This window comes from Lagopus leucura, unplaced genomic scaffold, assembly GCF_019238085.1.
Source record: "Lagopus leucura isolate 7727_CA_CO unplaced genomic scaffold, USGS_WTPT01 Super-Scaffold_100022, whole genome shotgun sequence".
Classification (NCBI taxonomy): Eukaryota; Metazoa; Chordata; class Aves; order Galliformes; family Phasianidae; genus Lagopus; species Lagopus leucura.
Window position 1 is genome coordinate 8580272 of NW_024962275.1, and position 18909 is coordinate 8599180.

General features: G+C 48.7%; 1 protein-coding gene across 7 annotated transcripts in view; it reads right to left on the minus strand.

Moving 5' to 3' along the window:
• Window positions 1–99: 99 nt before the first annotated feature.
• Window positions 100–18909, minus strand: part of NSMF (NMDA receptor synaptonuclear signaling and neuronal migration factor) — a 46234-nt gene continuing 27424 nt past the window's right edge. For 4 of the 7 annotated variants that reach the window (XM_042878946.1, XM_042878948.1, XM_042878947.1 and 1 more), the window contains 10 exons: window positions 18222–18274; window positions 16093–16182; window positions 14297–14418; window positions 13384–13467; window positions 12343–12376; window positions 11707–11777; window positions 10433–10512; window positions 9026–9128; window positions 8551–8626; window positions 100–6782 (listed from right to left, as the gene is read on the minus strand). In XM_042878946.1, the coding sequence (XP_042734880.1) occupies window positions 6685–6782; window positions 8551–8626; window positions 9026–9128; window positions 10433–10512; window positions 11707–11777; window positions 12343–12376; window positions 13384–13467; window positions 14297–14418; window positions 16093–16182; window positions 18222–18274 (811 nt within the window). In that variant the 3' untranslated portion in view covers window positions 100–6684. The remainder of the gene's footprint in view (window positions 6783–8550; window positions 8627–9025; window positions 9129–10432; window positions 10513–11706; window positions 11778–12342; window positions 12377–13383; window positions 13468–14296; window positions 14419–16092; window positions 16183–18221; window positions 18275–18909) is intronic. The other 3 variants (XM_042878951.1, XM_042878950.1, XM_042878949.1) reach the window with 1 other exon arrangement.

Below are 18909 nucleotides of genomic sequence, written 5' to 3' on the forward strand. Positions count from 1 at the left end.
ACGCTTTTGCCAGGTGGCATTTCTTGGGCTTACCAACTCAGCCAGAGAACAACAAAAGAAAGAAAAAAAAAAAAAAAGAAAGAAAAAAAAGAGAAAACCTGCTTTCCCAGAAACGTCACTTTTTATTAAATCACATCTTAAAATCTAGAAACATTCACGTCATGGAAACCTGCTTATCACACACAAAGCAGCAGATAGGCTCAGAGGAACGCTACGGGCGGCAGTGGGCTCCTGCGCGGCACAGGGCTGCTCCCAGCACAGAGCCGCCTGCAGCCCGGCCGTGCTAACAGCTTCCTTCCTCCTCCCCAGGGAGCAGCCTGCTGGTGTGGGGCCTGCTGAGCTCACAGGTGGCAAGCTCCATTTTCCAGACTCTCCCTTCAGACAGCTTTTGCCTGCAGCCAGCACAGCCCTCCATCCTGGGGCTGACATCTGCAACTCCGACCAGCTGAGCGAAGGAACTGGAAATGAGAACTGCTGTCTGAACTCTGCAGAAATAGTTGAGATATTAAAAGTACACTGACCTCCCAGGCCTGCAAGCACGGTTTTCGCTGTGGCTGTTGCTTGGCATCACAGCTGAAGTCGCCCAATTCCAGGAACAGTGTTGTTAAAGAACAACAGGAAGCACACAGTGGAAAATCTGTGGCCCCTTGGTGCTCACGTAGGTACAATTCCAGTGCATTTCCCTGCATTGTGGCACACAGAGCTCGCTTGGTTCCTACAGCCCTCCCCAGCTCAAAGCCCAATAAAGGGAGGTCTCATTTGGCAAGCAGAGTCAGGGGGAGCACAGGGACATGGCCTGCACAGTGAGCAGCGCCCCCATGCAGAGCACCTCACCCTGCTGTGTGTGTCTGAGATGGCTTTAGGGCATCTCAAAAGTCAGGGTAAGGATTCCTGTGCTGTACTCGAATTCCCAGCTCTGCACCGGCAGGACTTTTGATTGCAGACCCCAAAATCAACAGCCCCCCACTCTCCCTTGAAGCTTTTTGAACACCACCTGTGTGTACCTGTGCTGTCCTGAGCCAGCAACACATCCCCATGCCAACAGCCCTCTCAGCACTGCTGCAGTCCCGTTCCCCAGGTAAGGATCATCCCTGCATACAGCTCATCACACCTACACACAGCCATGGGAAGATGACTGTCAGACACACAAAAACCAATGACAGCAGGGGCAGGGGAGGTGCTGTGCTGGCAGCTTATTGCTCACACTCAGCAGCTCACACGATGGGCTGTGCTGTTAGAAGGGGAGCACACGTAGCTCTGCTGCTGGGAATGTATCTGGGGCCACTGCTGCTGCCGTAACCATCAGCTGGTCTGGATGCAGAGAGCACATTAACTAAGCGCTGCTGCCTGACCATCACTACATCACAAGTCCCTAGATGCTTTCTATACGTCCTTACATATTTCAGTTTTAAGGATGCTCTAAAATCAGTACCATGATGTGAAAAATTACCAGGTTGTGTTAGTTCTTTGAGATGTACTCAATATTTATGGAAAAAATGCAACTTATTTTCTCTTCAGAGAATATAAGATATGGATCAGATATGGACTTTGATGTCCGTAATTTTATTACTTCCAGTCTTCCAGGTTTTGCACGCTGATGGGAAGTGCAGAATTTACCTTTGAATCAAAGCAGCTACCAGTTCCTATAGCTGGGAGGTTAGACAGCCAGCCCTGCCATCCTGCTGATCGCTCAGCACAATTACCCTGGATAACAGCAGTCACTGTCAGGTTCACAGCCATTAAACCACCCATGTACTCACTCAACTCCAGCAAACACAGTTAGCAGCAGGCTGATTTCTCATCAAAACCGTAACAGTTTCCAGTTGACTTTGGCTTGAGTTTCCACGCCTGAGAAATAAAACACAGTGCCATGAAAGACACAGATGGCTGCAGATGCTCAGTGATTGGTGGGACAGAGCACAGATCACAAAGTACTCTATTTTTATAGATGGCTTAGAAGATGGCATTGCCTGTCCATGTCCCCAGGGAGGATATCAGTGTGTCACCCTGCAGGAAGGTCTGCCTGCATCACCAGGTCCAGTGAACATCAGGAAAACCAGCACAGAGTGACTCAGCTCAGCGTGTGGCTGCAGATCTGCTTCCTGCTGCTGGCAGTGGGGCTGCACAGCACAACCCGGCACAGCCTCTGCTGCATGGCAACCCGTGCCAATTGCCAAAGGGCCTGGAAGGATTATTTTTGAATGTTAGTAACATCGCATCCTGAAGCGAAGCACCGCGGGTAATGCATGCATGCGTCACTCCTAAAGTGGGTTACATGGGGAGGTTGGTGGCCCTGCCTGTGGCAGGGGGGCTGGAGATTTATGGTCCTTGAGGTCCCCTCCAACCCGGGCCATTCTGTGATTCTGTGGGTTGTGATGAGTTGAATGTTTATGCAGAGAGCAAGCAGAGCGAGTCTGCTGTGCGCCTCCTGGCAGGGCCTGGGCTCAGGATGCCACCTGCAGCTCTCACCGTGCTGGGGCTGCTCAGCATCACTGCCTTCTGCTCTTCTGACCGCCCCAACTCGTGCTGCCTGGAGGCGATGAAGCAGTGTTTGCAGTCACCCTCAGCAGAGCCCTGGGAAGAGGAACCCACAGCCACAGCTCACTAACACAGCAGTGTCCCGAAGCAGCAGCAGCTATTTGCAGAGCAGATATGTGCCAAGAGCTGGAGATGCAAACGCAGCACAGAATGGTGATGTTGCCTCGAGGGGTGACGTGAAAGCACAGACAGATGTTTTGCCCAGAAGCCTCTGGAGCAGGAAACCTGTGTGCAGCTCCAGACAAGTCCAGGCTGAGAAATGAGGGACAAATTCATTTCCAGAGTGCTCTCAGCAAAGCAGCGCTGCTGGGAGGCAAGCAGAGCTCCCCAGGGGCATGGGATGAGGCTCAGGGAGCTCCTGAGGTGCTCGGAGGTGGAGAGTGGGAGCCCACAGCACACACAGCAGGGCCAGGACAGGCTGTTTGCCTTCTGCAGTCAGATGTTTCTCTGGAGCTACACAGACTGGTATGATTTTATGGGTTTAATGCAATAGCAGGGCTGGTCTGCTAATTCATTCGTTTGCCATCCCAGGCCTGGAGGTCAGTTGCAAAGGAAGCTGCAGTGTGAGGAGAGATGCAAAAAGCTGTAACAGTTTTCTGACTTTCTCTGTCCCTTAGGGCACCAATTTCTCTTCCTTTTCGTCCTTCCCAGCCAATAGAGAAGAGAAAAGCCTCTCTAGGAAGCCCTGTACAGGACAAGTGCTACAACCAAAGAGATGGGCATCCCCAGCTTCTGGAGCAAGGCGACCGAGCTGCCAGGGCTGCTCCCAGTCTGAGCCCAGCAGAGCTCTCTATTGGCATTCCTCAGTAGGAAGGGTAAGTAAAGGGCTGGAGTCACAGCCTGCACTTTGCTGAGGTGCTCCCATGTAGCTATTCCAGTTTATCCCACTTCTCTCCAGGTTAACCAGGACTTGCACTGCACATCATGGTTTCTCCAGCCCCTGCTAAGGGCAAATCCAACCCCTGGAGCTGCAGGAGCAGCAGGCAAGCAGAATGGCCGTGCTGGGGCAGAGCCCAAAGCACAGCGCAGCAGAAGGGCTGCAGATCCCCCAGAAGAGCAGGTTAACGTGGGCACAACCATGCTGCAAGCTGCTCCCCAGGATCCCCTTTCTTACATGGCAGCTCCAGCTCAAACAGCAATTAGTGTGTGTGAGCAAAGCAGTTCCATGGCTTCAGACAGATGCATCCCAACAGCGCAGTTCAAAGCTGGAGGAAGCACAGAGAGGCCTTGGGCAGGACAGACTGCACTCGGCTCCGCCAGCAGCATGCACACAGGTCACCCTGTGCAGGCTGGTCCTGCTGAGGAGTCACAGGCTCTATTTGTAATGCTTACACTTGTTTGTTTCCCACCCTATTCTCTGCTGACTCCTTTTCCCCCCAGCAGCCGCTTACAAAATTCAAGAGGTTAAAAGGGGAAGAATTCCTTTTTTTCCATCTAAACAGTCAACGCTTCAATGACGCTACTTGCACAGAAAACATCAACACTCTGCTGTCTCCCCAGTCACAGCTTTGAGAGTGTTTCATCTCTCGAGTCAAAAGAATGCTACAACAGAAACAATACACTCATGTCATAAACATCACAAGCTATGTTGATTATAGATCTTTGGAAAAGAGAGGAACGCAGTCAGTTTGTCATTGCACTGCACCACAGTCAGCTGCACCAGAACAGCGCGTGCTGCTTGTTCCAACACACATCTTCCTACAGTGCTTATGCAAGAAACACCTTTCTACTTTGCAACCCGAGTTCCACAAGTGGTCAGTGCTAATAGATACACAATAATTGTACAGACAAATCACTGAAGTGGGGACATAAATGGGCCCTTTCCCAGATATAGAAGGTTTTCAATAGTTCCACAATGCTACATCCATGCTACCAAGTTCACCGAATTGGGATTTCACTTCAGAAAAGAAAGAGGAAGAACAAGTTGTCAGTCTCCAGTTAGGAGCAATAACCATAGGAGGCAAAAGGGTCACAAAGGGAGAATTTTGTATCAGCATTTTAATCCTGCCACGACCACACTCTAAATAACACGTGATTTTGCTTTCTGAACCTGTGGCTCCCACCTCTCACAAGCACAGCTGGTGGAGGCTGCCACGCTAAGGAACAGACAATTGGTATCCATGTGGGTTTGGGGTTTAGATCTGGCATTTTCTGCCAAAAGTCACAGCCTGTCCCCTTCACTGCAGGTCTGGAAACCCAGCCAGCTCAGGGGCTGGAGCCCAGCAGGCAGAGAAGCAGCTGTGAGCTGTTTGGTTCAATGCGCTGCCTTCACGGCTCCAACCTCTCCCTCTCTCCAACCATTCCTCCCTTTACACACCATATGTACATTCTTTCTTCAAAAGTTTTGCTACGAAACTGCTCTAAATGTACAGGGTTCAGCAGTTCCAGCCAGCAGCCTGCCCCCAGGATTACACCACACACATCACAGAGGGAAGGAGTACTCTACAGATCAGAACAACTACTGCTTTTTGCAAGTATTTAAAGCAACGTCTGTACACATATTTGCCATCACGTCACAATCTGATAATTTAGGCCCCAGGAAATCAGGAAAACAATCCTAACCTGGAAAACAACCCTAATCCTCCCTGTTCACCTCCAGTACATTTTACTTATATAAGAAATGGAGTGTATCCCCTCCCAGGAGAGCCGGTGACCTGCACGGACTGCAAGTGGTATTGAGTTGTCCTCTGAAGAGCTGCAGATGGAGAAAACCAAACCAAACCCCTCCCAAAACAAAAATCAGTCCCTGTGCTAAAGGAACACAAAGGAAATCTATTCCAAAATAGATCCCTCAAATGTCAAGTACAAATCTGGGCTCTCAAACCACAGCAACAAAACCCTGCGTTTGCTTTGCCCTGCACAGGAAGGGATGTGAGCAGCTCTGCCCAACAAACAGGTCTTTCTAGCACTGAAAAGAGGAGATCTACGCCCAAACAACTTGCAATCAAGTGAACACAGGGAAGATTCAATCTCATGCTACAAACCCGTGCTGAACTCTTCAGGAAGCATTTCTTCCCAACCTCCTGGGAGGGTGTCTGATGGCCTGAACCCTCACTGCTCAACACAGCACCCCCAACGAGCCCATCTCAACACGTTGCAAAATACTGGCGTGAACAATTACCATGGCTATTAATTTCTACTTCATTTTTATATCATAGTGAACCTGGCCGAGGCTTCCCAGCCAAGTACCGTATTTCTAACCTAAAATATTTCAGCAAAACTAAAGTTACATAGTTTTGCAAGCAGCAAAATAGAAAGTAACAAAGTTGTGTCTAACTGGAGGAGAAATATACATTCGTGAGAGCACATACAATTTGTGCAACACAGCTACTCTGAAAGTGATGAACCAAACCGGATTAATCAATGCAGCAGACATGCAGGGTCTGCTAGGTTACGTTAAAACCATGTTTGCTGGTGATTAAATATGTCTACAGAAGATATATTACCATTCTGAATATATTTTCAAGCAGACCAAAAATACCTCATCTATTGGTTACTGGTGTGTTGTTTTTAACTAATTAAATACCAGGAGGGGTTTCTCCCTCCTCTCTATAAAAATTGCACTTATTTTCTATTAAACAAAACCAAAAAAAGTTAGACTTCAATTCTATATTCCAGTATATTCACATTGACACTGGATCGTCTTGATGTCAGCCTGCAGGAGTAGGTGTAGCAGTCCTTGCTCTCCAAGATCCCCAGGCACAGAAGGTCCCATGAGTACAAAACCTTCCTTCCTCTGTGCTCTGGTCACTTCTTCATTGTAGTGCACGGGTAATTTATTTTTATTTTTTGTAAGAAAACCTGAGCTTTAAAAGTCTTTAAAAGGACCTGGAATCAAATCTGGCCCATTCTGACCCAAAACAGCTCAGTTCTGCAAGGAACTCCATCCTGTCCTCACTTCACACAGCTCCTCCTGAGACACCACGGCTCTGACCCGAGGCCAGCGAGGCGTCAAACCCCTTCCCCTCCAGTCTCTCTTGACCCAGGAGACTTTCTTCCCGATCCACTTCCGAGGGCTCCTTCTTCCCTCCCTTTAGCACTGCAGCCTCCTGTAGGGCTCCCTGTGCCAATAAAAGAGTCTCTCTGCAATAAGCATGACTTCTTGGACACTGGTGATCAACAACTTCTTGCAAAGTCTTCTCCAGATCATAAAATATCATCGTAATCCAATAGTTTAGAGTGCTGGCGGGTCTTCCAGAGGCGGTAAAGGCGGAAGTCAAAGTAAGTCTCAATCATTTGCTTACCTAGAGATGAAGCAGAGGGCTGGGTTACACACTGAAGCAAGACAGAGAAACAAGACTGAGCAAAAGCAAAACGAAACAGCACACCCATATGGACAGGGGCACAGAAGAACCTGCCAGCATGTCTCATTTGGAGAACAGTGACATGTAGCATGCACCTGGGGCATGTGAAGGTGCCTGTGAGAAGCAAGCACCTTTTTAGCCATCCTCAGACCCTGAAAGGCTCCTTATAGTTCCCTGGCAAGGTTGGTCTGTGGAGGTGGGAACTGAACACAGCGTGTGTCTCCAGACCTGGAACCTCTGCGCTGACTGCAGGAAGTGGAGCAGCAGACAACGGCTCCAACAGGCTGCAGCAGGCACCACTCTGAGAGTTCAGACTGTTACACATCAAGAGTCAACTCGCTGTAAAATCTGGGGGGAATCAATGAAATAATTAACGTGGAATATTCAAAACAAAAACTGTGGGTTTGGGGGGAAAATGAACGTCTACCAGCTGCCCCTGTCCTGCAGAGCTCTCTCTGCTGGCAGCAATAGGCTCAACAGGACACACTGCTGTAAGTCCTGCACCTCGGACTGCAGGTGGGCTCTCATGAGGCACTGCAGGCTGAGCACTGCACTCAGGGGCACTGCTGGACACAGCAAGTGGCACTGGGAGACACAAGGCACAAACAACCCCGGGCTCAGGGCTCAAGGAAGAGATTTTCACTTTTGAGGCCTGATTAAGATTAGTTTCAGATGACTTTGAGAAGGATTAGAGGGGTTACGCTCTTAGTGCGCCCCAGACTGATCAACGGGATAAATTCAGACAGTCTTCAGCCCAGCCCCCTGGATGATCAGCTGCTCAAGTACACACACAGAGTCCACTGCCTTGCCTGCTGGGCTGTGCAGAAACCCAGGAATTTCCCTGCAAGTTGCTTCTTGTCACTCATGTACAGGCCTGTTTACTTGGGTTCTGCACAGCCAAACCTTGGCAGGACATGAGGACATGCACAGGGAATGCTGCACAGCACTGATGTGCTCAGCTCCTGTACACTCCTACATGGGTAAGAGGGAGTTAAGAATAAGCCAGCAGCGTCAATGCCAGTTGTGTGCAGCACAGGAAGTACCCAAGAGCTTACAGCCTAGTGCTGTGTGTCTTTACCTTTCAAAAGAAGAAAGTACTGAGGGGTAAGGCAGAGATAAATTAACAAGGGCAACTTCAGAATGTCATTTGTGAAACTGCACCCATAAATGCGTGGACAAGAGAACAAGAAAAAATCCACAGTGCTTTGAAATAACTTGAGTTACAGGGGGGAAAAAAAAGAAAGCAAAGTGGGCTGAGATACAGAATGGCTGCAATGGGCTCCATCCAAATCACCTGCTACTGAGACAACCTGCTTGGTGCCAGTGGCTTGAGCCCTCTGGAGAAGAAACCCCTGCGCCCTTGGAGTTCTGCTCCTATGTATCCCAATGACTCCACACACCCCAGTAAGATGACGAATCTCCCAAATTCAGCCTGGAGAGCTGCTTATTATTTAGGCAATTTGTCACTTCCAGTGGTTCTGAAGAGGTTCTGCAGCTTCAGGCACAAGAAGCAGGACAGCTAAATTGTGAACAAGAGGAATTGCATGGGGAAAGCTAGGCTCAGCAAATGAGCTACACTAAAGATGATTACAAGCAAAAAGATCATGGTAAGGCTTAAGGGAGCTCAAAGCTGCTTTTTCATGAAGATGCCCATGGAAGGAAGTAGGCTGATGTGGAAGATATGGTTCTTTGCACAGAAAAAAATTACCTTGAGCTGATAGTTCAAGTGGAGACTCAAAGGCAACCCTATAAGGATTCATTAAGTTTTTCAGATTCTGAAATAGCTGAAAGGAAAACATACAGAAAGTTAGGAGCTGAAAACAAAGATGAACTACAGGACATCCAGAATTGCTCATCCTTCACCCCTACCTCCAGGAAACAATCCACTACATGGCCTTTAAATAAAACATCCAGTTCAGCAGTAAATAAATCAAATGCTTTGACTGACTGTTCTCCTAGAGGCTTCAGCACCGTCCCTTCCTGCATACCACTAACCATTCCTCTCTGCCTCTGGGGTTGGCACAATCCATAGGGTGGTTCAGCCCCTAACAGCCACTGGTGGGATAGGATGCAGCACGTTCCACCCAGCAAAGAGGATGTGACAGCACAGTGTGTCTGCTGCCTCCCTGGGCTTGGTGCTACTCAGCAGTCCTTCCCAGAGAGGTGACCCACAAAGCTCTTACCTTCTCCCCATTGGGGTTTCCAAGAACATAGCAGCCCATGATGTGAATGATATTTGGTTCAGGATTGATTTTACTCATCAGACGACTCAACCTCTTCCAGAAGCTGGAAGAAATAAAAGAGATCATTAAGAAATTGATTTCCTCAGGTGGATGCGTGAGTGCAAGCAGCTCAGGAGAGGCCTGAAGCTCACAGCCTGAGCAGCAAGCTGCCCGGGGAGCGATGGAGGGTCTTAGACAAGGAAGAGCAGGGGCAGAGCCTCTGCCATGTGGTAGGGAAGGAGGAGCTGCCCAATGAGACAAGGGAGCTTCAAGGTGAAGAAAAAGGAGCAAAATCCACCAGGAGCATTTTAAAATCCACTTTACTTTTCTCACTACTGACTAGCATGCTGTGCCTGAGGGACATGAGATACAGTGACCCTCCTTGCACGAGGATTATTAGAGCAGACAGGTGGGCTCTAAAGCCCAGCAGCTCCCCTGTGATGCCTGTGATCAGATGTTTGTTTGCAGTATAAGCTCTTCTCAGGACTGCCTCCCAGCCATGCACAGGTGGGATGGAGACATTCACTTCCAAGCACCCGTTCAGCTGCATGCCCACAGATTTCTGGAGGCCCTTGAATTACCAACGTCAGATCTGCTATGCCCCCAGCACATTCAGAAGCATGTGTGCACGTGCCTTTTATTGATGGTGTTTGTGCCAGAGCATGAGAACACTGAACAGATGTTGATTTTAATATTCAGCTCTCATGCCAACAATCTTTTGTGTAGGAACAGGTTGGTATACAAGCTCACCCCCACAAAGAAGCACTGCTAGACAAATTACATTTGAGCCAGCACAAGGAAGCGGGCAGCAAAACAGGCAAAGCTTAACTCTCTGCAAGGAAAAGCAAAATTGCCCCAGCACTGGACTTTGAGCAGGCTTTGCAGAGACAAATTCCATTTCCCCCTGCATTTAGAAGGGCAGTTATCAGAGACAGCTGTGGGGGAATAGCTTGGATTTCTGCCACCGGTCACCTGCCAAGAAAAGCTACCTCAGCGACTTCCAAGCCCCAGAGGCACGAGGTGCATGTTCTGGTTTCTGTCAGCAAGGCCTTTGCTAAGAAAGGAAATGCCTTTTTCTCTTTTGATGACCTCTAGTCCAGAGACACACCAAGCAGCAGGGAAGAGCATAAATCTTCTGCTGACCTGACCCAAAGCTGCACCAGCCCTAAATTGAGCTTGGTTCTGTCGTCTTTCCAACTCTCCCCCACGGAGTTGTAAGCTGCTATTTAATTCCCTCTCTGCCTCATCCGCCCCAGGCTAAACCACCCCAGTAAGCTCTGCCCCTCCTTCTACACCACGTGCTACAAACACAGAGCAAACAGAGCAGAAAAACGCGACGTGACTCTAGAACAGAACACGGTCACTTACAGGATCATATCTTCCTCCTTCTCCACTTTGGCGAAAGTGGCAACTTTGTTCTTTAACAAGTATAAGTGACCTGGACCCCCCTGCAAGAGAGAGAGGGACAAATGCACAACACCTGAAGAAACAGCCCCTGGAGATATTCCTTGTTCCGTGCAGCCATACCCAGCAGTGCCACAAGGGAGCACAGTGGACACGCCAGGCCGGCACAGCTTGCTAGAGCCTTCACAGGAGACACCGTAGGCACTAATTCAGAACATTTTCACATACAGAGTACGTCGGGGCTTGGATTGTCCATTTGTTGATGTTATTATGCTCACCGTGCTTTAGAAAGACATAGCAATAAGAGGAAAAAAGAAGAAAGCCCTTTGCTGTGGGTGGCTGGAGGACAGTAGGGAAGAAAAGAAAGTCCCTTTCATTGGGGTGTGTTAGGGGAGTTGCTGTGGTAGGCAGAAAGAAGCTGAGCACAGCAGGAGAAGCAGGCAAGATGTCACTGCAGAAGAACTGGTATTTGGCAGTAGCAAGCATAAAAAGATTGAATACAACATCAGGAAAATTAAGAGTTGCAGTCTCCAGGTCATTGGGCTGCAAGTGCTACTGCTCTGCAGCACGGGGCACCTATCATCGAATCATACAACTCTTAGAGTTGGAAGGGACTTTGAAAGGTCATTTGGCCCAACTCCCCTGCAATAGGAAGTTTAAGTTAGGCTCACTTCCTCACTTCTTTCAAGGTTCCCTGCACAGCTGCTGGGGCAGCACAGCGCTGAACTCTCAGGAGAAGAGACTCAGGAAGGAAATCCCCACCGAGCCCCAGATACAGCAGCGCCCGTCTGCCCCAGCACTGCTTCCTCTGCCTGCACCTTCACCCCTCTCCCTCCTCTGGGACTCCAGGCTGTGCCATCTGCTGGTCGGATCTGTGACATCCTTCACTTGTCAGCATCACACTGAAGCTGTACAAAAACTTGCAGCTATCATATCAGACATACTCCTTCCTTTCTCCAAAAACCTCTTTCTGGGGGCTTCGCTAATGCAAGTTTGCTTAGGTTTTCTTGAAAGCAGCTGAAAAGCAACCCAGCTCTGGAGCTGGCTACACTAAATGTCATCTGCTGCTGTCACAGCAATTTGTGATGGCTTGCTGTCTGGGTAAAGGAGAAGTGAAAGCTGTATGCATTTACTCTAACAGAACCTAATACTGGAATATTGGTTCCTCCATGTACTTTCCCCTATAGAAAAAGAGAAATTTGTGACAAACCACTCCCCCTCTTAACAACTTTCATTACCTGGCAAAATATCAGCATTTTCCAGATTTTGCAGCCTTTCCGATAAATGTTAAGCTTCTTCTCTATTTCCTCTGGAAAACAAAACAAAACATTTTGGGAAAGATGAGCCATGGAGGAAGTGAAAAATGAACCTTGCAAAATTGTTCTTTTCTTCTCAGTAGAGTTCAGTCTTGAAGGTCAAGCTGCAAGAGGTGCTCAGCATGCATTTTCAATAATGTCAGAGCAAATCCTCACCTTTAATGCTGTGGAAAATAAGAAACCACAGCCCATCACAAGGCAGGCAAGGTGCAGAGCAGCACCAGCTACTGCTCTCTACTGAGTACAGTGCTGTACCAGACCCAGCTGTCCTGAGCCCCTGCTCACCTAAAAGGGTACTTCACAGCAGCATCTTTGCTGCCCTGTGCTTCAAGCTTCTCCTTCATGATCTGTGAGCTTAGCACAGAAAACTGCCTACAGAAGTGAAGTTTTATTATGGCAGCAAATCCAACAGCACCACACTGAGCATCAGGTGTCCTTAGGGTGATAAAAACACCTTTGTACATGGTGGCTGAGGTGCAGGGCAAAGTGACTTAACATACTGATCAGATACATTCGCAGCAGGCAGGACTTAAGATAAAGAAATAACATCCAGCATACCTAGGATGTCATCAAAGGTGGCGTGTTCGTGGTCCTGGAAAGCAAAAAGAGGCAGATGTAGCAAGGTTTGCTGCCACTACACCAGCTTCCATGACATTACTCAGGTCTTCAGTATCACACAGTCACACTCCCAGACAAACATACCCTTAAGCATGATTTAACCCATTGGGGCTTCTAGTTGCATCGCAGGAATAATCACCCTACAACACACCTCAGCAAAGAAGCTGAAGACCAAATAGTCCATTGGAGGCCAACCTCATCTAAAGACTTGGAGATGAAACCCACAGACCAGCCCAAAGCATACACCATCAGACACTGTCGGTGTCATCAGTGAGTATTTGCCTCTTGGCCCATGTTGTGTATCCAACTGATGGTACTGTACACATCCAAGTTGGCTAACAAATGGCCAACACTCCTAACCCATCTGCCTCTGGCACAGCAGGGTCACCAGTACAGATGCACAGCTCTCAGTGGAAGGGAGACAGCAGAGCTAAAACCCTGACAGCACTGTCTGCTGCACAGAGACTGAATTTTCTGGGCTGTCAGTCTAACCCTTCCCTTTCACATTAAATGAATGTGAAGTGATTAAGAAAAAGAGACCATGACTCCCTGCTGGTGCTTTAGACATTGCTCAGGCAAATTCAAGCTTAAATTCATGGCTGACAGGGAAGCACCACTGTCCGAGGTCTTACATTACCTAAAGATAAGCAGAAACACAAGTCTTGAGCATGGCAATGTGAAGTTTCGTTCAGGTTGGTCTTGGCTTCCCTTGCTCACCTTCCCCCACTGCCTGGCTGTGCCTACACAGTCTGATCTCCCACATGTGCAGCTTTCATGCCACCTTGTTCTTCCACTTAGACCTGAGTCTCCTCAAAAGCTGTGCCAAATCCCAAACCTGGGTCCAGCACACACCCAGCCCTTTCCTTTCAGCTTTTTCAAGTCACAATCGTGTTTCAGAATCACTGTACTAGGAACAAAGAAAATAAATCTCTGTGGAGCCAGGTTCCACCCTCCTGGGCAGAGCAGAAGCAATATACTCACATAGAGAATGGGGATGATGGAGGGATCGTCCCTGCGAATAATTGTTGGGACGTATTCAGCTTTGGGCACCTTGGAAGAAATGAGCTGTAAAGAAAAAAAGAGAATTGCAACAGGATGAGGAGAGGCCAATAGAGAGTTCAGAAGCACAAAGGCTATGCTAACAGTGCCTTGTTCAGTTGCACCTCCTACATGTTATCCAAACCAGAAGATAATCCAGACTATCTGTATTGCTGCAGAAGGTCCTCCAAGCCTTTAGTCCACTTCAGAGCATCCTCAGGCCTGTGGAGTACTCCCAAGCATCACAGTTCCCCCAGCCCTCACCAACTGAGTGCACAGCTTGTCCAGTAGTAAGGACTGAGTCTGAGCTGACAGCCTGTAAAGGGGAGATAGGTGGGCACAGAGGATGCAGCTGCTTGCAGACCCCAGCAAGACTGGCTGCAGCCCAGTAAAGATCACTGCTGTACAGCCTTCCCTGTGTGAGGTTTTATGCTTCTGGCTGGAGAGGACTGTTCAAATTCATGTGCTCAGTGGGCCAGAGGTGGGATGGCTGCATGCCTGAGCCAGGACCAGCCAGGGCTGAGCACAGCAGTGGCCAAGGGATAAGGTGACACAGGCACACACAGCCATAGGATGTCAGGCAGATGCAGGCTGCTTGGCAGCTCTGGATGAAGTGTTCAGCCAGCTCGTTAAAAGCCTAACTGGGTAGGCCTGTCGTTAGCACAAGCCAAACTGCGATGGAGATGCAGTTGATTTGGCTGTGCTGTGATTTCAGGCACTGCTTTTCAAGGTGAGAGTGATTCTGTGATGTCCAGGGATGGACAGTCCTCTCGTTCACCCTGCAGATCCTAAACTTAGCAGCTGTCAGAAGTCAGGGCCCAAACAGCTAAAGGTTGCTTGGCTTGGAAATGCTCACCATTATTTTTGGTGGAATAAAGTCTTCTCCATCACACGCCATGGCTTCAAGCTCCTTTTCTGCTTCCCAGTTCAAGTCAAAGTCACCATCCAAAGTGCCACAGGAATCCTGAAGATCATGGCCTGTCAGAACACAACGTGCATCACAAGGGCAGAACAGCTTGCCTTCTCCACTCAGCCCTGTCTGGCAGCTACCTCACAAGAAGCACCACAAGCCATGAGCCTTGTGCCCTCCTTCCTTCCAACACAGTGACAGACACCACACGTTGGGGCTGGCGTCTCTAAACAAACTCTCTTGACAAACGACGAGTGCACACACAGAGTCTGAACCACACATCACATAACATTTCACCAGTCTCACAAGTGTAAGCTTTCAGATGCTGATCACAACAGTCACCCTGTCATTTCAGAAGTGGGGAAGGAGATGGAATGCAGACAGACTCTCTACAATTTAACATTGCCAAGCTGATGAGCAAAAGTCTCCAAAGACTCCAAAACTGGTCTCCTTGTAATGATTACTGGTCCGACTATGTTTTCTCAGTGCTTATACAGAAACTCTGCCTTCTTAGTCAAATTGATCCTGGCAGAGAATCCTAGAGCGCGAGGACGGCCGTAGCAAACACAGCAGTATTTCCACAGTAGACTTGAATTTGCTCTCCGAATTCACCTTACCTGTTGGCCTTCAATGCCTCCTGGGGAAAAAACTATCTGGAAGGAATATAATTGACCGTTAAATGTTAAAAATAAAGATGGTTCCCTTAAGCCAGGGAGTGAGGAAAGAGAACAGAGGTGCCTCCACTTGTGCCTTTTGGTATGTCCAAGTGTCGTTGGACAGTGCTGGAGCACCAGACACATCTGTCTGAACCATGTCTTTTCCATTCGCTTCTGAGTTAGCTGAGGGAGCAGGGAAGAATCAGACTGCAAAGGAACCATCGGGTCATGTTTTGAACCTGGCCTTTCGTACCTCTGCCCCTGCAACCTGGCACGGTGTGATCTCCAACCAGGAGGGCTGGACCTCATGCTTACCTGAAAGGTCAGTTGATTTCAGTAGTGAAGTTTATGTAATGAATACAACCCATGTCAGCATGGGCAAACTCATAACCATTAACCCCTTCCCTGCAGGATTTCAAATAATATTGGGTGAATCGGCCATTCTCTTTACAAAAAAAAAATAAACAAATTGGGAAGATGCTGGCATTTCCTTCTGTAAATTATCACAGCAGCACCTGGGTCCCCACAGGCGGAACACTGTAGCATTACTGAGGATTTCCAGAGGAATTCCTGGCAGCCCAAAGATCAGATTGCCCCAACCTATCATCTGTGCAGCCTGCACAGACAGGAAATCAAAGTTATGCTTCATGGAGCACTGCAGCTGTGCCCCAAATTATTCTAGGCTACAGAAGAGCTCAGAAGGGGCTCTTGCACAGGAGACTGTGAAGGTTTGCCCCTCTGTGGTGAATGCAACTTTGGACTGGTGTGCTTCCAAGTAGGGTGTTGCCCCCAAGCAAACAAGGGATGGTGGGAACAGAGAGCCATAAGAAAGCTGTACGACTGCGTGTCCTTTGGCTGCTGCACAAAAACATGAGGATAGATGTGCTTGTGCTCTACCTGTAAGTATAGGTACACACAGATGACCAGGTGCATATACCCAGAGTATTATCTGCTCAGATCTCATGAAACTAAAAGGATAACAAATGGGACAAAAGGGAACAGAGAAGTTACTCCAGTGGGACTCCAGTCAACACCTCAGCTGGAGGGTTTGGCCACAGGAGGAAGCTCAAAGGACTCAGAACTCACTTTCTCGAGAGTCATGGAAGGAATCAGCTTTGATGGGAGTCGGGTCACTCCAGGACCTGCTGAAGCTCCTCTCACGCCGTTCGGCAAATGCTAGGATAAAACCAAAGCACGACATTAACAGACTCCAAAGCCACCTCGGTTGCTGCCAGCAAAACAAAACATCCAGTAGATTTCCACCAAAGCTACACATCACGATCTCCCCAGTGCTTGTTCTTCCACTTGCCAACCGTGAGTCCTCTCCACACAGCAAACGAGGGTCTGTCTTCCAGACAGCAGCAGCAGAAGTGCCCACTTTCTGACCCGAGCCATTGCAGGATACGTAACACAGAAAAAAGAGAACGCTCGATGGTCACTCCTTAAATGTGCACTGCTCAAACCTCAGTTTCATCAGGGCGATGCCAATATCCCACTGTAAATGCTCTGACTCAAAAGCCTTCACAAGAAAGTGCACACACAACAGCTAATGACACTTGTAACTAGAAGAAGGCAGCTATCCAGTCATTTCTCCCTTTTCCCATGTTGGGAGGTTCTCTTCTTGTTCTGTTCCATCAGAGAAGGGGCCTTTAGAAAGCTCATGCTTTCCAAATTTTCTGGCAGCAGAAGAAATACTTCACCTGCTGTGGTATAAGCATTTTTCACCTCCCCCTTTTTTTTTAATAGATATATGTATATTTTTATTTCTTCAAGGGCCATTTGTACTGGCATTTCCCAAGCGGAACCCAGGGAGCTCGGCCCAGCTGATTGCCCTGCAGGCAGATTTCTGAGAATCACCAACCATAATGTCTAGCTTGGCAATTCCCTGGGAGAGCCATTACATCTAGATTAACAGCCACTTAGGGCCACTCGTGCTTATTTCTAGTAGCAGACAGATCAAGCTCACTGCAGTAATAGCAGTGACAGCATCTCACATCAGCAACACAGGAAATCAGGGCAGATCTGCATTACAAGAGCTGAGATAGAGCCTGTCCTCTGCTGCAGTGTCCAAGTGCAAAGGTCCAGGGAAACAAGTCACATGGAAAGTTCTTCAGGTGATTTCCATCCTCAGCTTTCACTTAAAACAACACATGTAGCTACTGAGCACATGGAGAAAGCTTTGAAAACATGACCCGAGAGTTACCAAGGCAGAGAGGCATGCCTGCACTTACAGACAGCTCTAGGTGAAGGTGAGCCCTTTTCATTTCAGGCAATGCTAACTCAGATGCCAATAAAGACACTTTAAAAGGCAATGCTGTTTGCTGTCTACTTCCCACAGCATATCAGAATGGAGAGGAAATTCAACTCAAATTCAACCCAGCAACACTTTTGCTGTGGGCAGTCTGTACACGACATCTGGCCAGGTGGTGGCAAGGACAAGCTGTTTCCTCTCTGGAACAATTCTCAGCTCTCAGGTGCTGGCTACACCACTCTCAGCCCATTCCACAGCTATGAGAGCTGTTCCAGCCAAGTTATGGAGAAGCACTGCCTTCCTCATGGAAAGAGAACTGCTGTTTCCCAGGCCGAAGAGGTGATTCCTTGCCAAGTAAGGCATAACGCTCCCTTTATTTACCCCCTTGCTCCCATCTCTTTCCTGCTGTTCTTTCTCTGCACGACTTTCCTCTCAGATCCCACTGGGCATCTCTCCCCAGGCCCTGCTGTGGGGAAGATGTGGTGGTGGGATAGGAGAGGAGAAAAGAGAAAGCCACGGGTCCACACGGCACACAAAGCACCAACTGCCTCCAGGGAACCACAGCAGGTCCACACCTTCAGCGAGAAGCCAGGCAGCTCACTCTGCTCGACTTTCAGCTCTGGTTCTCCTCGCTGCTACACCATTGATCACCAAATACCATGCAGACGTGGGACAAGGATGCTGCAGCTCTTCCACACCTCAGAGAGGATGCAAATTTCTCATGGCCTATGCAGAGCTTCTTTGGAAACAGCTTAAAGGCTGCGTGCAGATATCCATGTGTCTTGGAGACTTGCAACAACCTGGCCTTTTCTTCATAAGGTAAAATGGCATCAGCAGGTCAAATCCTTCCTCCAGCCCAGTGCTAACTCCTTTCTATTGGTATCTGTGCACAACTTGGGCTCCCTGTAAACCACCAGCACAAACCCCAACTCCTCACAGCCACATCATACAGGTTCTCACTTACTTTGTGCTTTAACCCTTCGGCTCCCCACCATGCGGAGGTGCTTCCGAAAATTCCTGTAAGAAAGTTCAAACAAAACCTCTGAGAAAGGCAATATGAAGCTGGGCCCAGGAGGACTGAAAAAGCTGGAAAGGGAAAAAATGGGAAGACAGACAGTTCATTTCCTTCAAGGCATTCAAACACTGAGAGCAGGTACCCAGCCTCTGCTCAGGGTTATGTCTGTCAAGCACACGGTTGTTTCTGAACCCTCTTGGACCAGTGTTACAGAGCAAGTGAGGTTCTATCTGGCTGTCCCATTCTCATGGGCTGCTGTGGGCTTTTTCCCCACTCTCCTGTACATAAGGCACCCGTTCTGCAGCAGCTGCAGCCCATACTAGCAACACTCCTTCTTTTCCTGGTTAGCAGCAGGAGCTTCTCCCCCCTCTCTTTTCTTCCACACATGCACCAGCAGGAAAGTGAGGTGCCCTGGGCTTTGCAGCATGCACACACAGCTCGTGGCTGTGCTCATTCCCAAACACATTCAGAGCAGCTGCTAAAATCCCAGCAGCACCATTAGCAGCCACGCAGCCCATACTGCTCTCCAGAGCGAAATGCTGGGAAATATTTCTTCAGCTTCTTCCTTCTTGGAAGCACTGCTCAGCAAGGCTGACTGCCCTCACCAGCCAGCTCTCTGTGGCTCCCTGTCTAACTA